The 18,475-nt window shown below is 42.1% G+C and overlaps 1 protein-coding gene across 1 annotated transcript in view; it reads right to left on the reverse strand.

Moving 5' to 3' along the window:
- Positions 1 to 12,840: 12,840 nt before the first annotated feature.
- Positions 12,841 to 18,475, reverse strand: part of ANKRD23 (ankyrin repeat domain 23) — a 111,605-nt gene continuing 105,970 nt past the window's right edge. The window contains exon 9 of the mRNA XM_085634594.1: positions 12,841 to 14,835. Within this exon, the coding sequence (XP_085490720.1) occupies positions 14,734 to 14,835 (102 nt within the window). The 3' untranslated portion in view covers positions 12,841 to 14,733. The remainder of the gene's footprint in view (positions 14,836 to 18,475) is intronic.

The raw sequence follows: 18,475 nt of genomic DNA on the forward strand, positions 1-18,475 counted from the left end.
AGTTTAGCAAAGATGACATCCTCAGGATCATTAGGTACCTGGGTTTCAGTAGCCCCAGTTCTTACGGAGATCGAAACACCCTCGCTTCCGAAGGTAGTTGCTTTAGTTTTTGCCATCTTGCATACCTGGTGGGTGGTTTTGGGCAGGCCATGTGCCTTCTTTTTTTATTTATACCCTCCCAACCTGTGTGTTGTAACGACTTTTGATGGCGAGTAAGTATCTTAGCGGGGGGTGTGGGTAAAAGAGAAGGGATACTAACTGCCACAGACAGCTCGCTGGATTGGAGCGCATAGGATGGGGAGTTTACCATAGGCATGCAATCAGGTTCTATGCCTGGCTCCGGGATGAGTAATGGTGGAGGTGGAAAAGCCTCAAGGGAGGCTCTACGTGGATCTAGTGAGAGTCTCCTTTCTGTCAACTCTATTTCATGTGTTAAAACACTCTGCCCGTGTCAAAAAAGCATCCAACGTACCCGCCACCCCTGGCCCTCCCGCCCCCTTACGTTTAACCTTACTCATAATACTGATGACAGACACTCAAGAACACTTCAATAAATAGTTTACAACGATAATGCTAACTAGTATAGCGGGAGGTCAATGTAAGGGGGGTGGCCCAGCCCAGTCTCCTCCTTGCTCAGACGGGCCCGCCCTTGGTCCGGGCTTCGTCCGGGCTCTATCCCGCACGCGTCCCGCACCGCGGTGAGATAGGCAGCGCATTAAGTGCGATAGACCACGCCTCCCCCCTCACTCGCGGCAGCTGTGTGCAGTCTGGTGCACCCTGGGGACTGGAGTCCTCACCCCGGGTGCAGCGCTGGGCTATGGGGAGTAAATGCGGCAAAGCGTCCCTGAAAGTTACTGAAGCAGGGCGTCCTCTAATCCCAACTTTGGCCTCTCAGCAAGGCTCGAAACAGCAGGTATGTCAAAATAAAGCGAAATCTGCATGCTGAAAATCGGTGATCCATCTTCCATCTGATAATTGCTACAGAAGGGTGAAGAACATGCATGCAATGCAGGGCTTGTGCTTCTAATGATGAGGTATGAAATCCTTGGCGACACTGGGTGTAAGCAGGTATTCAGACAAAATATCGAGTTGAAAATATCTATGTACAAGAATATCTGGTCTAAAGTTTTGTTACATGGAAATATCTATGTCAAAGATATCTATGTCAAGAATATCGATTAGAAGGTAAGTAATATCCAATTTTAAAATATAGAAGTTATTAGTATGATTGGCAAAAATATATATATATTTTTTAATGATTTATTTTAGTTTATATTTTAAATGTATATGATGAATTTTTTTGTATCATTATTGTTATTTTTAAATATATATGTTAAGTTTTTAGTAGTTATTATATTTAATTTAATTACATTTTCTGTTTAGTTCCATAGCTGGTTGTGGGTTTTATAGGGGTATAGGGTGGGAAGTAATTTAATTATACCAAATGTATGATTACTTTTTATTTAAAAGTATTTATTTTATTGATATTTAATTGTTTTTGTTTTTTTTAAAGAACATTTTATGTACAGGTTGTGGGGTTTATAGGAGTGAAGGGTGGGAAGTAATTTATTTCTAATAAATTAATTAATTAATTGTTGATGAATTAATTGAAATTAAATGTTAATTGTGTTATTTCATTATGGGTGCGGGTTGTGGGGTTATAGGGGTATAGGGTGGGAAGTAATTTATTTGTAATTGATAAATATTTAGTAACTAAATTAATAAATGTTAATTAGTTAATAATTCGTTGTTAAATACTATAAATGAAATTGTCAATTGTTTTAATTATGTAATAAACTAAAATTTTAGTTTGATTTTAGGTGTGGGTTTATGGGGTTTATAGGGGTAAAGGTTGGGGGTTTATTTAATTTCCAAACATTTATATTCAGTTTTTAATAAATACTGTTTGTTTAATTGATAGTTTATTATGTTTATTGTGTTAAATTATTTGTTTTAGATGCTATATGTGGGTTGTGGGTTTTGTAGAGGTACTGTGTAAATTATTTTTGATTAATTTTAGGAGTGTTATGTGTTTTGTGGGGTATATTGTGGGTAATACATTAATTATAATTAAGACTCTGTTTTCCGTTTAAACGGATTTTTACCTATAAATACAGACGGAATTTTTTTTTTCTTCCGTCTCTATTTATAAATAGAAGCGGAAAAATACAACCAAATCGGATTCTCGGATTCCGAGAATTGTTAGGCAATCCATGCTCCAGCCCAGGGATGGCTGCCACGCCCCTCTTCCTGATTGCGGTGTATGCCTGCCCACATTAACACCTGCTGGGCCATTAATCTCTGGTAGGCACCTAGTTAACACGTAAAAGGTATTTTAAAGACCTGTGAAGTACTCGGTGCGGCTGCGATAAGCTCATGTGTGTATGTGACCGGGAAGCTGTCTCAGCCCGGGCTGACACACAACGGAGGGGTCTGAAGCCCTTTGAGCCCAATGGGCGTTGCGCGCCTGTCTCTTTCAGCACTTCACCCAAATGAGAGGCAGCCAGGTGTGAGCACACTGCAAGAACTAGTGATTTACACCCGATCTTGCAAACACACACACACACTGTGTTGCTGCTGTGTATTTTACTAAGAGTACACACGTGTGCCCCCATGGGCAGGTGCACGTCTTGCAGCACCTCACCCAAAAATGAGGTGCCCAGCTCTGTGGCCAGCAGCCTTGAAGAGGAACGCCTATTTCACTAGGGCATTAATTTGCGCACCTTGAGGCAAAGCCTGTGCCCTACGGTCGTGGCTGGTGGCTCCAGGGGCAATCTACTGCTACCCACCTAGTAACACCCCGGGCAGCTGCCTCGTAGCGCCTTACAGCAGCACCGTCTCTGGAAGCGCAGTGCTGACAGGCATGCATGTTTGCTGCCAGCACTGCACACTTTCACTGATGCCAATATTGAGCAGTGGTGCACACAATTACGTGTTCTCTCCTAATTCAGGGTTTAAATGACATTAAAGTTAATTAAAAGTGCCCTCTTGGGTTCATGGGTGTAGAGGTCGAAGCTGCTGATATGAGGGGCCCCATCTGCTTGGCTCAAGGGGCCCTTGCACTAGTGACATGGCCCTCGCCTTGTGAATGTTCAGCCTTTGTTTTCTGAACGCAGAGACAACCGACGGTGTCAAACGTGAAGGCAATGAATTGAAAGCGCTTTACAGCATGCCTAATCCGGGCCAAAGTGGGAACACATGTTGTGTGAGTGCTCTGTGCCCCGGAGGGCAGGTGCTTTCCACGCTCGTGTGCCAGTAACAAAGGAATTCGGAGGCGAAACTGCAGTCACGTCGTGTCCTCTGCAGGCCCCCATAGTTGGCAGAGGCGCAACTAGTGCCAAATTTCAGGGGGTGGGGTGGGGCGGATGATACAAGTTTCGGAGGGGGGCTCATTTCAGGTCACTGAAAGTGCACAGGTGCGCTAGTCTAAATTCTAAATGTGTTTACATTTAATAATCATAGCTAGTGACAGTGTTTTCAATATTGTAACACAGTAGCATCTCACTAATACTGCAAGTAATCTCTGTGGCAAAGTTTTCAGATGACTGTATTGTGTTTACCTAATTTGGCGCATATATACATATAGCTAAACCTATAACAACCATGTGCACTGTCTATTTAAATAAATGTGGAAAAATACTAGCTACAACGTCTTTTTTGCTTGCGACAAAAATAGATATATACAGATAAAATGACATAAAAATAAATATGGATAAATACAGATGGAAATGTTAAAAAAAAAATATCATAAAACCGGGAGCCCTAATTATAATTAATTAATGATGATTGATTTGTTAAATATTTGTATTATTAGTTTAAATATATATATATATTTTTTTAAAGTAAATCATTTGGTGTAGGTTGAGAGATTTGCGAGGTAAGTAAATCAAGTGTATGTAATTATTTTTTTGTTAAAATAGTTTTTTATTTATATTTGTAGGAATTTGTGTCACGTATTTAACATTGTAATATTTTTTTATCAAAGAAATGTGTTTTAAAAAAAAATATTTATATTTTTTTGGTGTAATTAATTTTATTTTGTTGATGATATTTTGTTGCTTTTTGTTGTTGCACTTAATTGAGTGGGAATAGTAAATTGTAACCCTCCGCAATTCCACACTTTCCCTACTGTTGTATTTATTGGTTGGGGAATAGTAACTGTTACCCCTCTGCAATTAAACACTTTCTCTACTGGTGTACTGACTTGAGTGGGAATAGTACATTTTACCCCTCCGTTACCCAACACTTTCCACTTCGTGGAGCAGGAATAGTAAATTTTACAGTTCAATAAATCAATCATCGAATTTGTAGAGCGCACTACTTACCCGCGAGGGTCTCAAGGCGCTGGGGAGAAAAAGGGGGAGGGGGTGCCGCTACTGGTCGAACAGCCAGGTCTTGAGTAGCCTCCTGAAGGTCAGCAGGTCGTGAGTCTGTCGTAGGCTGAGTGGGAGGGTGTTCCAGTTCTTGGCGGCGAGGTGGGAGAAGGATCTGCCGCCGGTGGTTGTTCTTCGGATGCGCGGGACGGTGGCGAGAGAGAGGTCGACGGAGCGGAGCTGGCGGTTAGGGATGTAGAAGAGGAGTCGTCTGTTGAGGTAGGCTGGGCCGGTCTTGTGCAGTGCCTTGTGTGCGTGGATGAGGAGTTTGAAGGAGATTCTCCTGTCGCCGGGGAGCCAGTGCAGGCTTCTCAGGTGGGGGTGATGTGGCTGTGGCGTGGTACGTCGAGGATGAGGCGTGCAGAGGCGTTTTGAATGTGTTGCAGTCGTTTGAGCTTGGCCGGGGCTCCCGTGTAGAGGGCGTTTCCATAGTAGAGTCTGCTGCTGACGAGGGCCTGGGTGACTGTTCTTCTTGTATCTGTTGGGATCCACCTGTAGATCCTGCGGAGGGTGTTGGAGGAGGAGACGGCGTTGACTTGCTTGGTCATGGAAAGCGTTGAGTCGAGGATGCTTCCCAGCTTGCGTGCGTGGTTGGGTGTCTGGGCTGCCCCCAGTGCCGTTGGCCACCAGGAGTCGTCCCAGGCTGATGGATTGGAGCCGAGGATGAGGACCTCTGTCTTGTCCGTGTTCAGTTTTAGTCGACTGCTCTTCATCCAGTCGGCGACGGCCTTCATTCCCTCGTGGAGGTTGGGTTTGGCGGTGAGGGGGTCCTTGGTGAGGGAGAGGATCAGTTGAGTGTCGTCGGCATAGGAGTTTATGTTGAGGTCGTGCTGTCGGGCGATGCGTGCGGGGCCATGTAAATGTTGAACAGTGTTGGGCTGAGGGAAGAACCCTGGGGTACGCTGCAGATGATCTCGGTTTCGCAATCCAATACTTTTCCTACTGTTTACATTTTAAGAATTTTAGGTTGTTTAGTTTTTTAATTTAATTAGAATGGATTTTTTTCTATCACAATATTTATGGGGTCGATATTCTGTCAGGGAACCGTGTAAGCCCAAGCAATTCAGTTACTTGATCTATTTTATGTTTAGTCCGTCGTCTAATAGGAGGAGCATAACCTGAGGGATAGCTCTGTTGTTTGATGCTGCATGTTATCTGGTCTGTGCAACACAGAATTTACATGCTGAATGAAGCCCGAGTCCTCAGCATGTAAATTCTGTGTCAAATGGGTAACAGCTGTGGTACGTGCGGTCTAAATGGGCAATGGCTGTGTTAAGTGGCAAGTTTTGTGCCATCTGAGGAATGCATCTTCTAGCAGAGCTATGAAAGGGAGTTTCTGGTCTGAACCTGCAAATTGTGTATCGAATAGGAACTAGGTCAGCTGAGGCCTCATCATTTACATTCTGTATAAATTGAGGAACGACCTTTTTTTTTAAAGCAAAGGATTGTAAAGTCTCTATGTAACATCAAAAGGTAGTACTGCTATGTAAAGCCAAAGCATATACAATCTTTGTAACTTGAGGGTGGAGTATGGTGTGTGACATTAGCCTATAATATTTTTGTCTTCTGGTAAACGGCTCTACTGCCTAACTTAGGTTCATGCGGTCTGTTCACAAATTACATTTTGTAGCATGTTAAGTAGTACTACTTAGCGTACTATACAATGCTATTTGCTAACTTGCAGGCGGAGACCTGCCTTTCCTATCTTTTCTGTGTCTCGCTCTGCCATGGTGCACGTGCCTAATAAATGACAGTTGTTTAAGTGCTCATGTGTACGGCACATTGTGTCTTGCAAAATGCATTGATAGACAAAGTCAGTTGGTCACAAAGGCGAGACCTATTTGCTTTGCTAAAGTTTGTTATTCATGCCTAAATTGTTGGTGTATTGGGAGGGGTAGTCTTGGAGTGGATCTGAAAGCTTTAGTGCAGCACCTGCAGGATAAGGGATTGTGTGCTGCTTTTGTAAGGATACTTTTGAGACCATTTGATAGACACTGATGGGCAGATTTGCTATATCACAAGCTTTGCAACAAGGCAAGTTGCCACACTGCACTGGGTGGAGAGAGCTGAAGAGCCCCACATTTACAGATATATGGTGATCTTCAGCTCTCTCCCAGGGCAGGCGCAATTGTGGTGCCTAATGCCAATGCAGGCACACTTGCGCATGCTGAAAGAGTGCCTGCATTACAGGGAGGATTATTATTGTGCTGGGGAACCTTGGGAGGTAACGGAGAAAGGAATTTATTTCTACTCATTACGTCTCTTTGTGGTAGGCGTACAAATTTCACACAATTCCAGCTTTACAAACCTTAGTATATTGGAATTGGGTGAAATTTATGGCGGATGCACTGGAAAGTCCATGCTCCACGCATAGAATGCCTAACGCTAAGAAATGCTACGCAGGGCAAGCGGCTTTGTTGCTTTACATTTCTTTATAAAGCCACACAAATCAACCCTTGCATGGTTTTTTAAATCCCAAATAAGCCATCCTGTTCCCCTATGTCACCTTGCTTGACACAAGGCCTTAGTAAATATGGACCTAAATTCCGTTTCTCCACCTTGCAGGTCTAGGATGGGAAATGACACATTCCCTATGGAGGGCCGGCCATGTTTTTTTAACACTGACAGCTATAGGCCTAGGGTACCCCTGTGGGATCAATTCCAAGAAGTGTGCCCCTAAGCACCAGACAATAAGTGTATGAAGCATGGGCAACATGCATTTTGGTCTGCTTATAGTAGCTGAACAAGAAGACTCAACGTGAGAGGTCCTTTTTTGTTCTATTTTTGTCAACCATCTGTTAAAAATAGAAACAAAGTAGATAAATGCAAACTTTCCACTCATAACTGATGAATGTCTTTAATTTACAAGAATGAAACCGAAATTCAATATCATGCAGGTAATGTTTGTACCAGCCAAACAAAGTGGCACCTTAGACAAACGCTCAGCATTACCTAACTGCTAAAATATTCACAATATACAGAGAAGTGTATGAAGCATGGTCAACATGCATTTTATTGCCTTATGGTAGCCATACTACAAGATTCAACGTGAGAGGTCCATAGTTGTTGTTTTATTTGGGAGCCACCAGTTAAGAATAGAACCAAAGTAGAAAAAATGCAAACTTTTTACTCATAACTGATGGATGTCTTTAATTTGCAAGCATTTAAAAGAACATCATGCAAGTAATGTTTGTACCAGCCAAACAGTGGCATCTTACACAAGAGCTCAGCTCTACCCAACTGCCAAAATAGTCACAATATACAGAGAATGAACTGCGGTATCAACGCAGCTCGTAGAGGGTTTGCACACGTTTCAGAGTTTATTCCTATTGAACAATGGTGGGTAACTTTGGGGGGGGGGGGGTGCTTTTTTTTCTTTTCAATAACCACTCTGTGTTGTGCCAGTCCGCTTCAGTCTTCAGTTGCTCACGATGACCAGCATATTGTATTGCTTTTGCACTGTCTTAGTTCACTTACTCTCCTATTCCACAACCTCAAGTGAAGCTGTCTGTTCAGAACCTAGATGTGTCCATTATACCCCCTTGTCAGCAAGTGGCAGCCTGTGCCTCCCTTGCTGAATCAGGTAGTAAAGTACAAGTCCTGCACCCTGTCACTTTCGTGCCTTATCAGAAAAAGAGATTAGAGCTAATAGTGTCTCTGAGTCAAGCAGTCGAACTTGTGCCTCGGGTAGAGTGCATGCCTCCCTGTAGATTGGGGTTAATTTGTCTTGTTAGAGCAAGAGGGTGTACAGGCAGATTCCTCTGGGGTGAATGTGAGGCACTGCTAGTCATTGGCCTCTGCAACTGAAAACCAGATTCTGCACCTACAAGGATGCAGCCTGATGCTCACTTTTCAGCAGGTCAGTCCCCTCCTTCAGAAAAAGCGATAAATCCTTTGCCTCCCTGAAGAGTGGGCGATAACAGTTGATCACTCTTTGCAGCAAGTCCCCCTCTACAGAGTGAGTGTGGCCCTTATTGTTTTTTTTAAACCCCTTCCCCACCCCCTCCCCACACACATCTGAGACCACGCTATATAAAATACCCTGGTTACAACAGCTGGGTGACATTTGCATCTGAACCATTGCCTTTGACAATCACTCCATCACACCTTGACTTCAGAGATGAGAGGTGAAGTCGGTGACTTCCCAACAGATGAAGCAGGTAAAATTGAATGGCACTCAAACCCAAAAGAGGATGCAGAGACTCAAACTGCCGCTCATGACCAGCCTAGTAAGAATACCCACAAAAGCATTCCTGAGCTTTATCCAGTGGTATGGACACTAGGAGTCACTTTGAAGTACTGCAAATAACCAGGATTGTGGAGAAAAATACTAGTGAAGACCCAACTCGAATCCCTAAAAGTCAGACTTGGGTCTTGTGTATGAACGTGCGGAACAATAAAATGCACTTGTATCATTCTGGAAGAACACTATTTCCGTTATCACCATTAAAGCCCTGTTACAATTTGGTTCAGGCGGTATCTCCAGGAGGAAAAAACAGTAGTGCGTACCTAGGAGTAACATTAGATTCTAAATCAAACATAGAAACACACATTAAGAACACTTATCAGAAAGCATTTGGAAAACTGGCAGCATTGTGCCAGTCATCTCCTAAAGATGCAAGAGATGCCTATAAAGAGCAAAATCTGTGTAACCAATGGAATTATCAGTGATACAAAGCAATAGTCTCCCCAGAATGGAGTGTCTGCCAGGAGCAAAACTGGAAAGCTCTACAAAGCTCCTAGAGCAGGCCCTGTGGCATGCCTTGCTACTCAAGAGCAGCAGCCTCCAAGAGAAGAAGATATTGTTTCGAGGTCAGAACTCCTCTTCCTATAGGTCAACAAATATGCTATCCAGATCTTGAAAAATAATTGATCAAAAAACTTACTGACATTGCATCAAACCATTTTGACCAATACTCATCATCCCCAACAGCAATGACCATGTGAAACAATCTTGTTGTGCCAGTGTGTCAAAGATCAACTAGTGAACAACACTGCACCAAGATTTCAACAAGTAGATATGAGTCATGAGCCTCTGTATCCAAAATCACCATTGCGCAATTAAATATGGGTGGCTAATGCCAGGTCCAGAAGAGATGTTTATATGTTTTGACATAAGAAGGTACCTGCAGCCTAGTTTTGTCTTCTTGGAGGACCATTTTAGGTGTACATTGGGGGCCTGAAATGCACCTGTTAGAAAAGTGACACAGGAGCAGTTACAAAAGTACAAATTATGCTATTACTCTCTAGTGCATAAGCTATGTTACTTGAGATTGACTGGGTTGAGGCGCAACAACCCTGCGGTATTCTTTAATCATCGGACATGAGTCTGAAGCTTATGATGACTGGGCATACTTGCCAACCCTACTCATTTAGAAGGTTTGTGACTGCTTTTTCATCAAATCTACAGGCTACCTATTCATGAAGGTAATCCTTGTTTGTGAAACTACAATTGAACCCTTTAAGAGGCAAAATCAGCTGTCTGAGCAAGAAAAGAATCGGCAACAAGATTATGGAAATTTTGTACTGTTTTGCAAGGTATGGCTACAGTGCTGAAATAGCTCCTATTTATGTCCTGACACTCATTTCTCACTAGGTCTTTGGGTGCTGTTGATCCTCACAAAAAGAGACCATTAGGAACAAGCTTTGTTGCAAATCCCATTCTCACAGAGTTACAACTCCTCAGAAGAGCTGTGGTGAGTAGAAACCCTTTCTTTCCTGATGTAAAAGATGGTCCTGATGTCGGTGTGGACCATCATCACAAAGTATCTGAGCAATAGAAGAATTGTCTTGAACACTAAGAACATAGTTTTATTTGTGTTTATGTGCAGGTACAGATCTGTTCTGTGCCGAAGGCCCTGATGGAGAGTTACCCCACAGTGTTTCTTACCACCTATACTCTGAAGGTTCAGCGGTGACTGCAGGTGCGGATGAGAAAGGTAGACAGAACTAACCACCAATAGACTGAGTGGCTATTCACAAAGATAACTTAAACTTGTGAGTAACTAACTAGTGTACCTTACTCTTCCCTTTTTGAGCGACTTTACTACTTTTGGCTATTCACAAAATCAGTCTAAAGTCACTCAAAAGTGTAGACCTGTATGTCTCCACCTCCTGACAAATGGGGATGGAGCCACTATGCTCTTCTTGTTGTCAATAGTAACTTATACTTGTAAGTCCAGCACCACACACGGCCAACCACTGGTACTGGAACACCCTTAAATAGAAAATAGTAATAAATGTAGTGACTTAATATAAAACCCCTTAGGAAATAATTTTCAATTACATTATTTACAATGAATAAAATACAATTTCTTGTTACAAATATATCAGAACAAATCCAATTTATTATCTACTTATAACAACTTTTATTGAATTTAGAAATTAATGCAAGTTTATATTTTAATAAAATATGATTAAATTATTTTTTTCTGTATATCACTTTTAATTATTAATGCATACTTTTTTTTCTTCTTTAGGCGGGATTATATTTTGTTATTTAAACTTCAGAAAAATAATTGTCATTTAGTTTAATATATTTAAATTAAAGATTTAAATCAGATTAAGTTGGTGTTATATCTTTTTTATTTTGCTCTACATTTAAAAATAACTAAAATTAAATTAGAATATTATTTAGCATAACCAATTTTTATAAAGTTTAATAAACCTTTTTAATTTTCCCTATGCTTTATCATCAGAAGCTCTCCACCCTGACTGTCAAATTTCCGTATGGCAAAGTATAGGAAAAAGTAAAAACATTTGTTTAGCTCAAAAAACATTTGTATATTTTTAGACTGAGCCCAGTGAAAGTAACTAAAGACCAAAACCAGACAGTGCCAGGCAAGCCATGCCAATCTATTTAGAGATAGTTGACTAAGATGCAATGGTCGTCACTCCACAACGGCAAGACACATCATAAAGGGGCAGCGCCATAACAGTAGTTGACAGACGCCCAGCCATGAAAAATTCAGCAGATACCAGAGCCAGCTTTGTTTCTTGGGGGTTACTAAATGACAGATAAAACTAACCACCTGCTCATGAGGACGAGAAGCCGTCCCACTTTTTCCAAATAAGCCATTTACCTTAATTTTAACTGCATTAAGATAAAAACATTGCCGGACCCTGACAGCACACTTCTATGCATCTTTCCCAGCAAGGAACTGTGTGCCGCGCCGTTCTGCGGAGTCTCCTGGGAGGCAAACGCGAAATACAAGCGCCTCTTCGGGGAAGGTTTATTTGAAGAGCACTGTAAGGGGTCACCCATTGCAAGTAATTGAACGTAATTAACATTACTGTGATTATATTGTTCAGCGCCGGACAATGCTGGGTGGCACAAGAATTACTCTGTGTATTTCTCAATGCCCGGAATGAGGAATTCTTGTTTCGCAAGTCATTTTTCCACATTCCTCTTTTTTGCCAGTCTGTAACAGGCTGAGAGAAAATGGTGGCACTGCCCCCAGTTACACATTCATTTAAGGGCAGATTTAAATAAGTACATTTCACCGCCCCTCAACTAAGGACCTCAAAGAAAGAAACCCAGAGCTTCCAGCAAATCCAGAACCAAGCTACCAGTCTGTTCCTGAATCGCATGATACTAGATTATTTTACCCCATGTCTCATGAAACACTACACCGTTTTCCTGGTCGCCCAGATTATGCAGTTTCAAATCACTTTAAACCGTTTTCAAATCTTTTTGGGAAGATGCCCAAAAATATCTTCAGATGTTTATACCCCACAACACTTTCCTGGCGCAGCCTAAGATTGGTAAACACCAACCTTTGCACTCGGGCATAAGCGTAACAAACTGAAAATCAGAATATAAAGCCTGCAACCAATGGTGGTTGCAGGTGGGGTGAAGAGTGGTGATTTTTGGGGACCAGCGCTTATTTTCCCCTCATGAGACTTGGACCCAGAGCACGAGAAAGAAAAGCACAAAAGGGGGGCTTAGGAGGAGGAAGAGCGAGACAAAAAAAAATGTGAGAAAGGGAGAACGTGGGTAGGAAAAAGAGCCTGTAAGAATTAGATAAAGGGACTGGGAGTGTCTTGTGGGGAATGTAAGAAGCATGACGTGAAATAAAAACTAGGCAGCTTTAGTATATGGCACTGCCGACATTGTGTAACACCTTCTGAGGAAAACTTTGGACACCAGCACTTATTCTTTTACAAAATGAGCACTATCTGCAACTCACTCTAGACTGTCTTGAACCCACTGATAAGAAACCAGTCCAGGTTTACACACAGCCATTTAAAAGAAACTTTTCCAAAGAATCAAGCCAGAACTGCGGTGTTCTCTTCTTTTCAGTAAATGGCGGGACTCATCTACATGGACAACTAGCCCCTTCATATGACTGAGTGCCTGCTCACTCAACACTCTGGGCGTACCATCTCTCAATTCTGATTCAAGGGGGGGTCACACAACTGAGGTCTTTGTGAAGTGCAAATGTAGCAACAAACTGATGTTTTTTTTCAAAATAATCACATAAATGAATAATGTTTTGCAGTTTGTCAGCGGAATAAGGAAATTTGAGCTTGCTGCATCATCTCTAAGGATTTGGTAAATTCAAGTTTAAACTGGTTTCATGAACTCCGAATGGTGTCGGCCAGAAGGCAAAGCAAAGATGAGTTTTAAAATATGACATAAAACAGAAGCTAACCCGTCTGTCATGGGATTCATTCATTAAGTGTCACGGGTCAGACGTGACCCATGTTCAGATTGGTGACTATCTGGTCATCTGTTCAAGTACGTCTGCGAAGGATCAGAATGCTCGAGGTGGCTGTTCGCATGAATCATTCTCCAAATCCTTTCATTTAATGCTACCTCAGTGTTCCCATCAAATTCATGACTGGTGCCAAGCCAGTGAAGTGAGAAGAAGCACAAATGGCGGTATCTCTTGCATCTTCCTCACTATGACATCTTCATTCTGTGTCCAATTGGTCTTTTTTCAAACTCCTCTTTCCAGCTCCTAGAGTTTGGTAATTAGTCTTTTCAATGGGCTTCCCTCAAAACAAGTTGTGTATTTACAACAGCTTTTCTGTAACTAAAGCCTGTTTTAGAGGGCTAAAGTTTAGAATCCCAAAAGTAATGTAAATGTTTGCTAATTAACCTTCTCTGCCCTCATCTGGGCATAACAATTTACTGATGATCTTTGAACTGCACAAGTCCTCCTGTACCCATTTATCATCCAGCGGTTTATCTTTCAATGTTGAACTTTCTGCAATATATACATCTTCCCCACTTTCTCGTTTTCCCTCAATTTTTGTGCTCCTTCTATTCTCCTCTCCCCACATACCAAAGTCTCTCCACGACTTGGTAATGGCTCTTCTGTTATTCCCTATCTCCTTTTTCTTCTCATGTTTTTCTCCGTTCTTGCTACTCATTCTTCCCCTTTCATTCACTTCCTCCTAGCCAAACACTCCCCTCTTTCTCTACCCACTTCTTGTAACCCATCACTCTCTCGAGTCATCTGTTTACCATCCTTCCTCTCTTCCAGGTCTCTCTTGCTTTCACCTCTACATTTTATCATGTTATCTTACCTCCATTTCACATTCTTTTTCTCTGTTCCTTCTTCCTCGTCAGCCTTTTCAGACGTTTAGTGTGTTTTTTCCATTGTTTTCCTTTACGCCGTGTCTCTTCTGCCATCTGCCTACTTGTATTCCTTCCCTTTAACCTTTCTTTTCTCTATAATTCCACCGGCTTCTCATTACATTTCTCCCTGACCTGTGATTTGTATAATCCTTTAATATAGTTTTAAGAAAGGTCAAAGATAATTTAGAGAAAAGATTACATCCCTCCCTCGTGTAGCAAATCTTGTAAAATGTGATCCTGAAGCACAAATGGTGGAACGCAAATAATTTAGAAGTCAGACCCCTCTCACTTCTGCTACAGCTTTAAGAAAGCTGTGGAGCCAGCAGCCCCCTTACAAATGTAACCCCCAGTAAAGTGAATAATATATATTTTTTAAAAGATAGCTGTGGCCCCCTTTGCCTTTCACAAAACGGCCGACCTCTTGTGGCCCCTGGTCTTGTCCCTCAAGATGAGATCCGCTTGGTGGGAAGCACAAGGTGTTTGCTCAGTGCAGCGTGATCCCAGACTCCTTATCACGATCACTCATTTTTATTTTCAGACAGGTCCTAGGATTAGAAACTCAACTGCACAAATGGCGTCACCAGTGACGGTCTGGTGGAAACTGTACAAATGTCCGAGACCTGCTCAGAAAAAGTGGCATAGGCCAACAAAAAATTTAAAAAAAGAATATAGTCTTCCTTGATGTTTTGGCACAACCAAGAGGAACGTTCATCTTATTGAGTCGAAAGAGGCTGGGATGCGATGAGAATGGTGGGTCTTGCCAAACCTTTCCTTTTAGTTCCTCGGACACGGTTGCCATCTGTCCGCCACTGACTTCAGGCTGTCCCGGATTCCCGTCTGCCAGTCCTTCACCAGATCCACTGGGGTCAGGCCCTCCTAAAGAAGAGGAACAAACATTATACCAAGAATGGCCACCTACTGATGACAGTTACGAAATATGAGGGTGAGCAATGGTATATGCGCGACATCTGTTGAAGTACTTTTTTATTGATAAAGTGCAGTACCCCTGCTTTCAACACTATCCTAGGTGGTTTGTTCTGCCAATGCATCTCATGCCTGACTTGCATCACTTACTTCCATGCCAGCCTCGTACGTAGCTCTGACAAATATATCTCAATTAAGATCAGTGATGCTGACTGCAGATAACGAGCTACCAAAGGAACTTCAACACAAAGCCTCAGGTCCTAACTTCAATCGTCTTGAACTACTTCTAGGAATACCTAGATCCATGCACTCTCAAACATTTAACCCCATTATCAGGCCCGGAAAAATCATGGAAATGTTACCGGGTCTGCAGGCTTTATGATATGAATAATCTACTGGACCGAACTGTAATGCGCTTGACCCATAAACTGGTCCGAAATTGTGGCACTCTAGGTAAAATTTTTACTTCAGTCACCTTTTTCTTCATCTGCATTTCTGCTGTGCAAGAACTCTTATTTGATTTATTAGACTAAACTTTTGTTCCATGTATAATAAGAATCTAGCGCAGATTTAGAGTACACATGAACCCTGACTTGCCTCTTAGTTCACTAATAGCATTGTCATCGCCGCATGGCAGGAATGCTTTGCAGTTCATATATAAAAACTCGAACTTTAAATAAATATTATGCTAAAGCATGATGTGGTAGTGCACTGTATATTAAACAGCACATTTTCCATTGAAATGGCTACAAACTTCCAATGACATGCAGTTTTACTGGTAACTGTAAGTTAATACAAACAGCCACAATAATACAAGATAATACAACCATTAAAAAAATATATATATACTTCGTAGTTACTTTCTGGTTTGTCAATTTCTAAAAAGCTCACTTTGTTCTTTCAAGGATATAAAATACACTAAAAAGCCAATGAACAACTCGGGTGTTATTTCATTATTCTTCAATAATCAGTGTCACTCCGCTAAGTTATTGTAAAATGTCATTGTGCAAGAAAGTAGTAAGTTGGATTTTTGTTTCCATTTATACAGTGTACCAGAGTCCCAGATTTTTAAAAGAATCCTATAGCTATCTGTCTTCAGACATCTGGTGGTTTTATCGCAATACTAAGCCACTATCTGGTGCTGGCGCTGTGCCCTTGATGCCCTGTTTGAGTAATTTTTCATGTAATTGCAAAAAATGTCAACAGTTTACAATTTAACTGAGGGTCGGTCCGGGGTCAAGGCTGCTTATTATTGCAGTTTGGCAGGAACGAGTCCCCGTCTCATGCTTTCCTGAAGGCGGGACATATGCAGACCAAATGCAAAAAATCCTCCTTAAAGGCGCCACATAAAACTATATAGTGTACAAACAATGTGAGGAAATCATGGTCTCAGAAATGTTTGATTTCCCATCACCAGGTAAAGTGCCCTAGTTTGTTTAAGTCCTATTGAAATCTTTGTTTCCATTACATATCAGAATTACAAAAGTGTGCTTTCATAACTACTGAATTATATATTTGAGCAGTACATTTACAAGATATTTAAACATTGTTTAATTAAATCCTACTGCCTTTCATTTTGCACTCCCTGTACCACAGCACAATTGTCAGACCGTTTACTTTGCAAAATCCTCTAACTTTGCAGTAAGAGAAAGAAAAGTAAACACCAATCTCCAGGATAAAATGAGCAGCAAATTGTAAGAAAACATAAGCTGACATTTGACCTCTGTCTTTGAATGCACAGCAAATGTGTCAAGATGAAAACAAGATTTAAAGGTGTCTTTATTGCTCATTCAGTTTCTGAATTAACAGAATACCTGTTCTTTGCCAGCTCAAGCTCTCTAGCCAGAACAGCCCAGTAGGTCCTAAAAACAGCTCACGCTGATAAAATCTGACTCACCATAGCGAGTGAGAAAGTAGATTTCTCTAGCCCTGATTGTTACCTTATAATACTCAAAGGACCCTACGAATATTTATAGCCTCATTATCAAGCACCATAGCTTACAAACATTTGCTGCCAAATTGAACACTGACTCTGTGTTTTACTAATCTGAATCTTGGAACACCTAGACTCTAAAGTGAGATTATGCATATGATGCAGGACCCAATAAGTTCTTGGACCACCCTGACATTTGGAAGGGTTCAAGTCATCTTAATCACTAGACTTCTCTCTCACCTATTACCCCTCTTTTTAGGTACGGCCTACCAGACTGCTGCGAAAGACGTACTGTGAACTTAATGTGGGCTTACCGCCCACCCATTGCTTACCATTGGTTGGCTTTATAAGCACCCTATTGCTTGCTTGCTTCTTATTCAATAGTTTGCCTTTCTCACGTTTGTCCCTTAACTGGAGCATGAAAATTTTTCGATCCTTTAAATTGGCTGACGTGTATCCACCCACATTTGGGGAACTATTTTTTTTTCTTTTCATTCAGCATTCCATGAGGTTGCATGTGTTTTCTAGCTGTCGACCTTGTGAGCTGTTCCCACTTTAAACACCCCTCCTCTCACTGTGTTGCACCCCACCTCTCCCAGTGTGTCTGTTAAAGAACAACAACAGATATATTTCTGCTGGGGTATGGATGAAGAGCAGACTTTAATGGTTGTCTTTGCTTTATCTCCTGCATTCCATATATTGCATGAAAGCACAAGCTTTGGCACACAAAGGCTTACATGGCATGTGGGAAGGGGTATCTGCTGCACTCACTCAGCTGACCTGTGAGGCAGAAGGTGTATTAACCCCTTCCCTGCTCATGACGGAACCACTCCGTCATGAGCCACGGGCGCCGTGTGCTCATGACGGAGTGGTTCTGTCATGCTGCGGCCGTTGGCGGTCGCTCCGCCCACGCGGCGCTGATTCCCCGCCTGTGCGGGCGATTAGCACGAGTGGGCGGAGCTGTGACGGAACCACTCCGTCATGAGCACAGCGCGCCCGTGGTTCATGACGGAGTGGTTCTGTCACGAGCATGGCGGCGCCGCGCTGCCCCCAAACCCCCCAAGCGCCGCGGCAAAATTCGTGCCGCGGCGAAGGGGTTAAAATGACACTTCTCGAGGCCCATAAATCTGCTCGCTGGGCTTGTACAGAGGACTGAATCCTGTAGAAACTAAATTAGACATTGGCAAGCATCTCCCTTTACATTCTGGCACTTCCCTACTCTTCTTAAACTCTGTTCTGGGTTTCCAGAGTGAAAAGTGAGAAAAATGCATCAACCTAAGACTGTAAGTAGGTCTTAAAAAACAACTTACATACACACCACATAGAGATTAAGGATCGCAACAATGCATATATAATTGGCATGTGGGTGGTATACTTAAGGATCCTAAATACGTCTTCACAGCGCTTGGACCCTAAATTTCTGCACAGTTGAATCAGCCATCGCTGCCTGGCTGTTTAATAGTCCGGACAGAAAAAAAAATACATGAAGTTCTGTCTCCACCTCACAGTTACAGGTAGGACACCCTAAAAAGGTGGCGCATGACCATTTATTGGAAAATGCATGCAAGGGAAGAGACCCTTGTCTAAACTGAATATATAATTTCCTGGCTAGTGCCAGTTGGATGTTGTCCAGGAATGACTCTAATATATATTGGTTCT

Source organism: Triturus cristatus, chromosome 11 (genome assembly GCF_964204655.1).
Source record: "Triturus cristatus chromosome 11, aTriCri1.1, whole genome shotgun sequence".
Classification (NCBI taxonomy): Eukaryota; Metazoa; Chordata; class Amphibia; order Caudata; family Salamandridae; genus Triturus; species Triturus cristatus.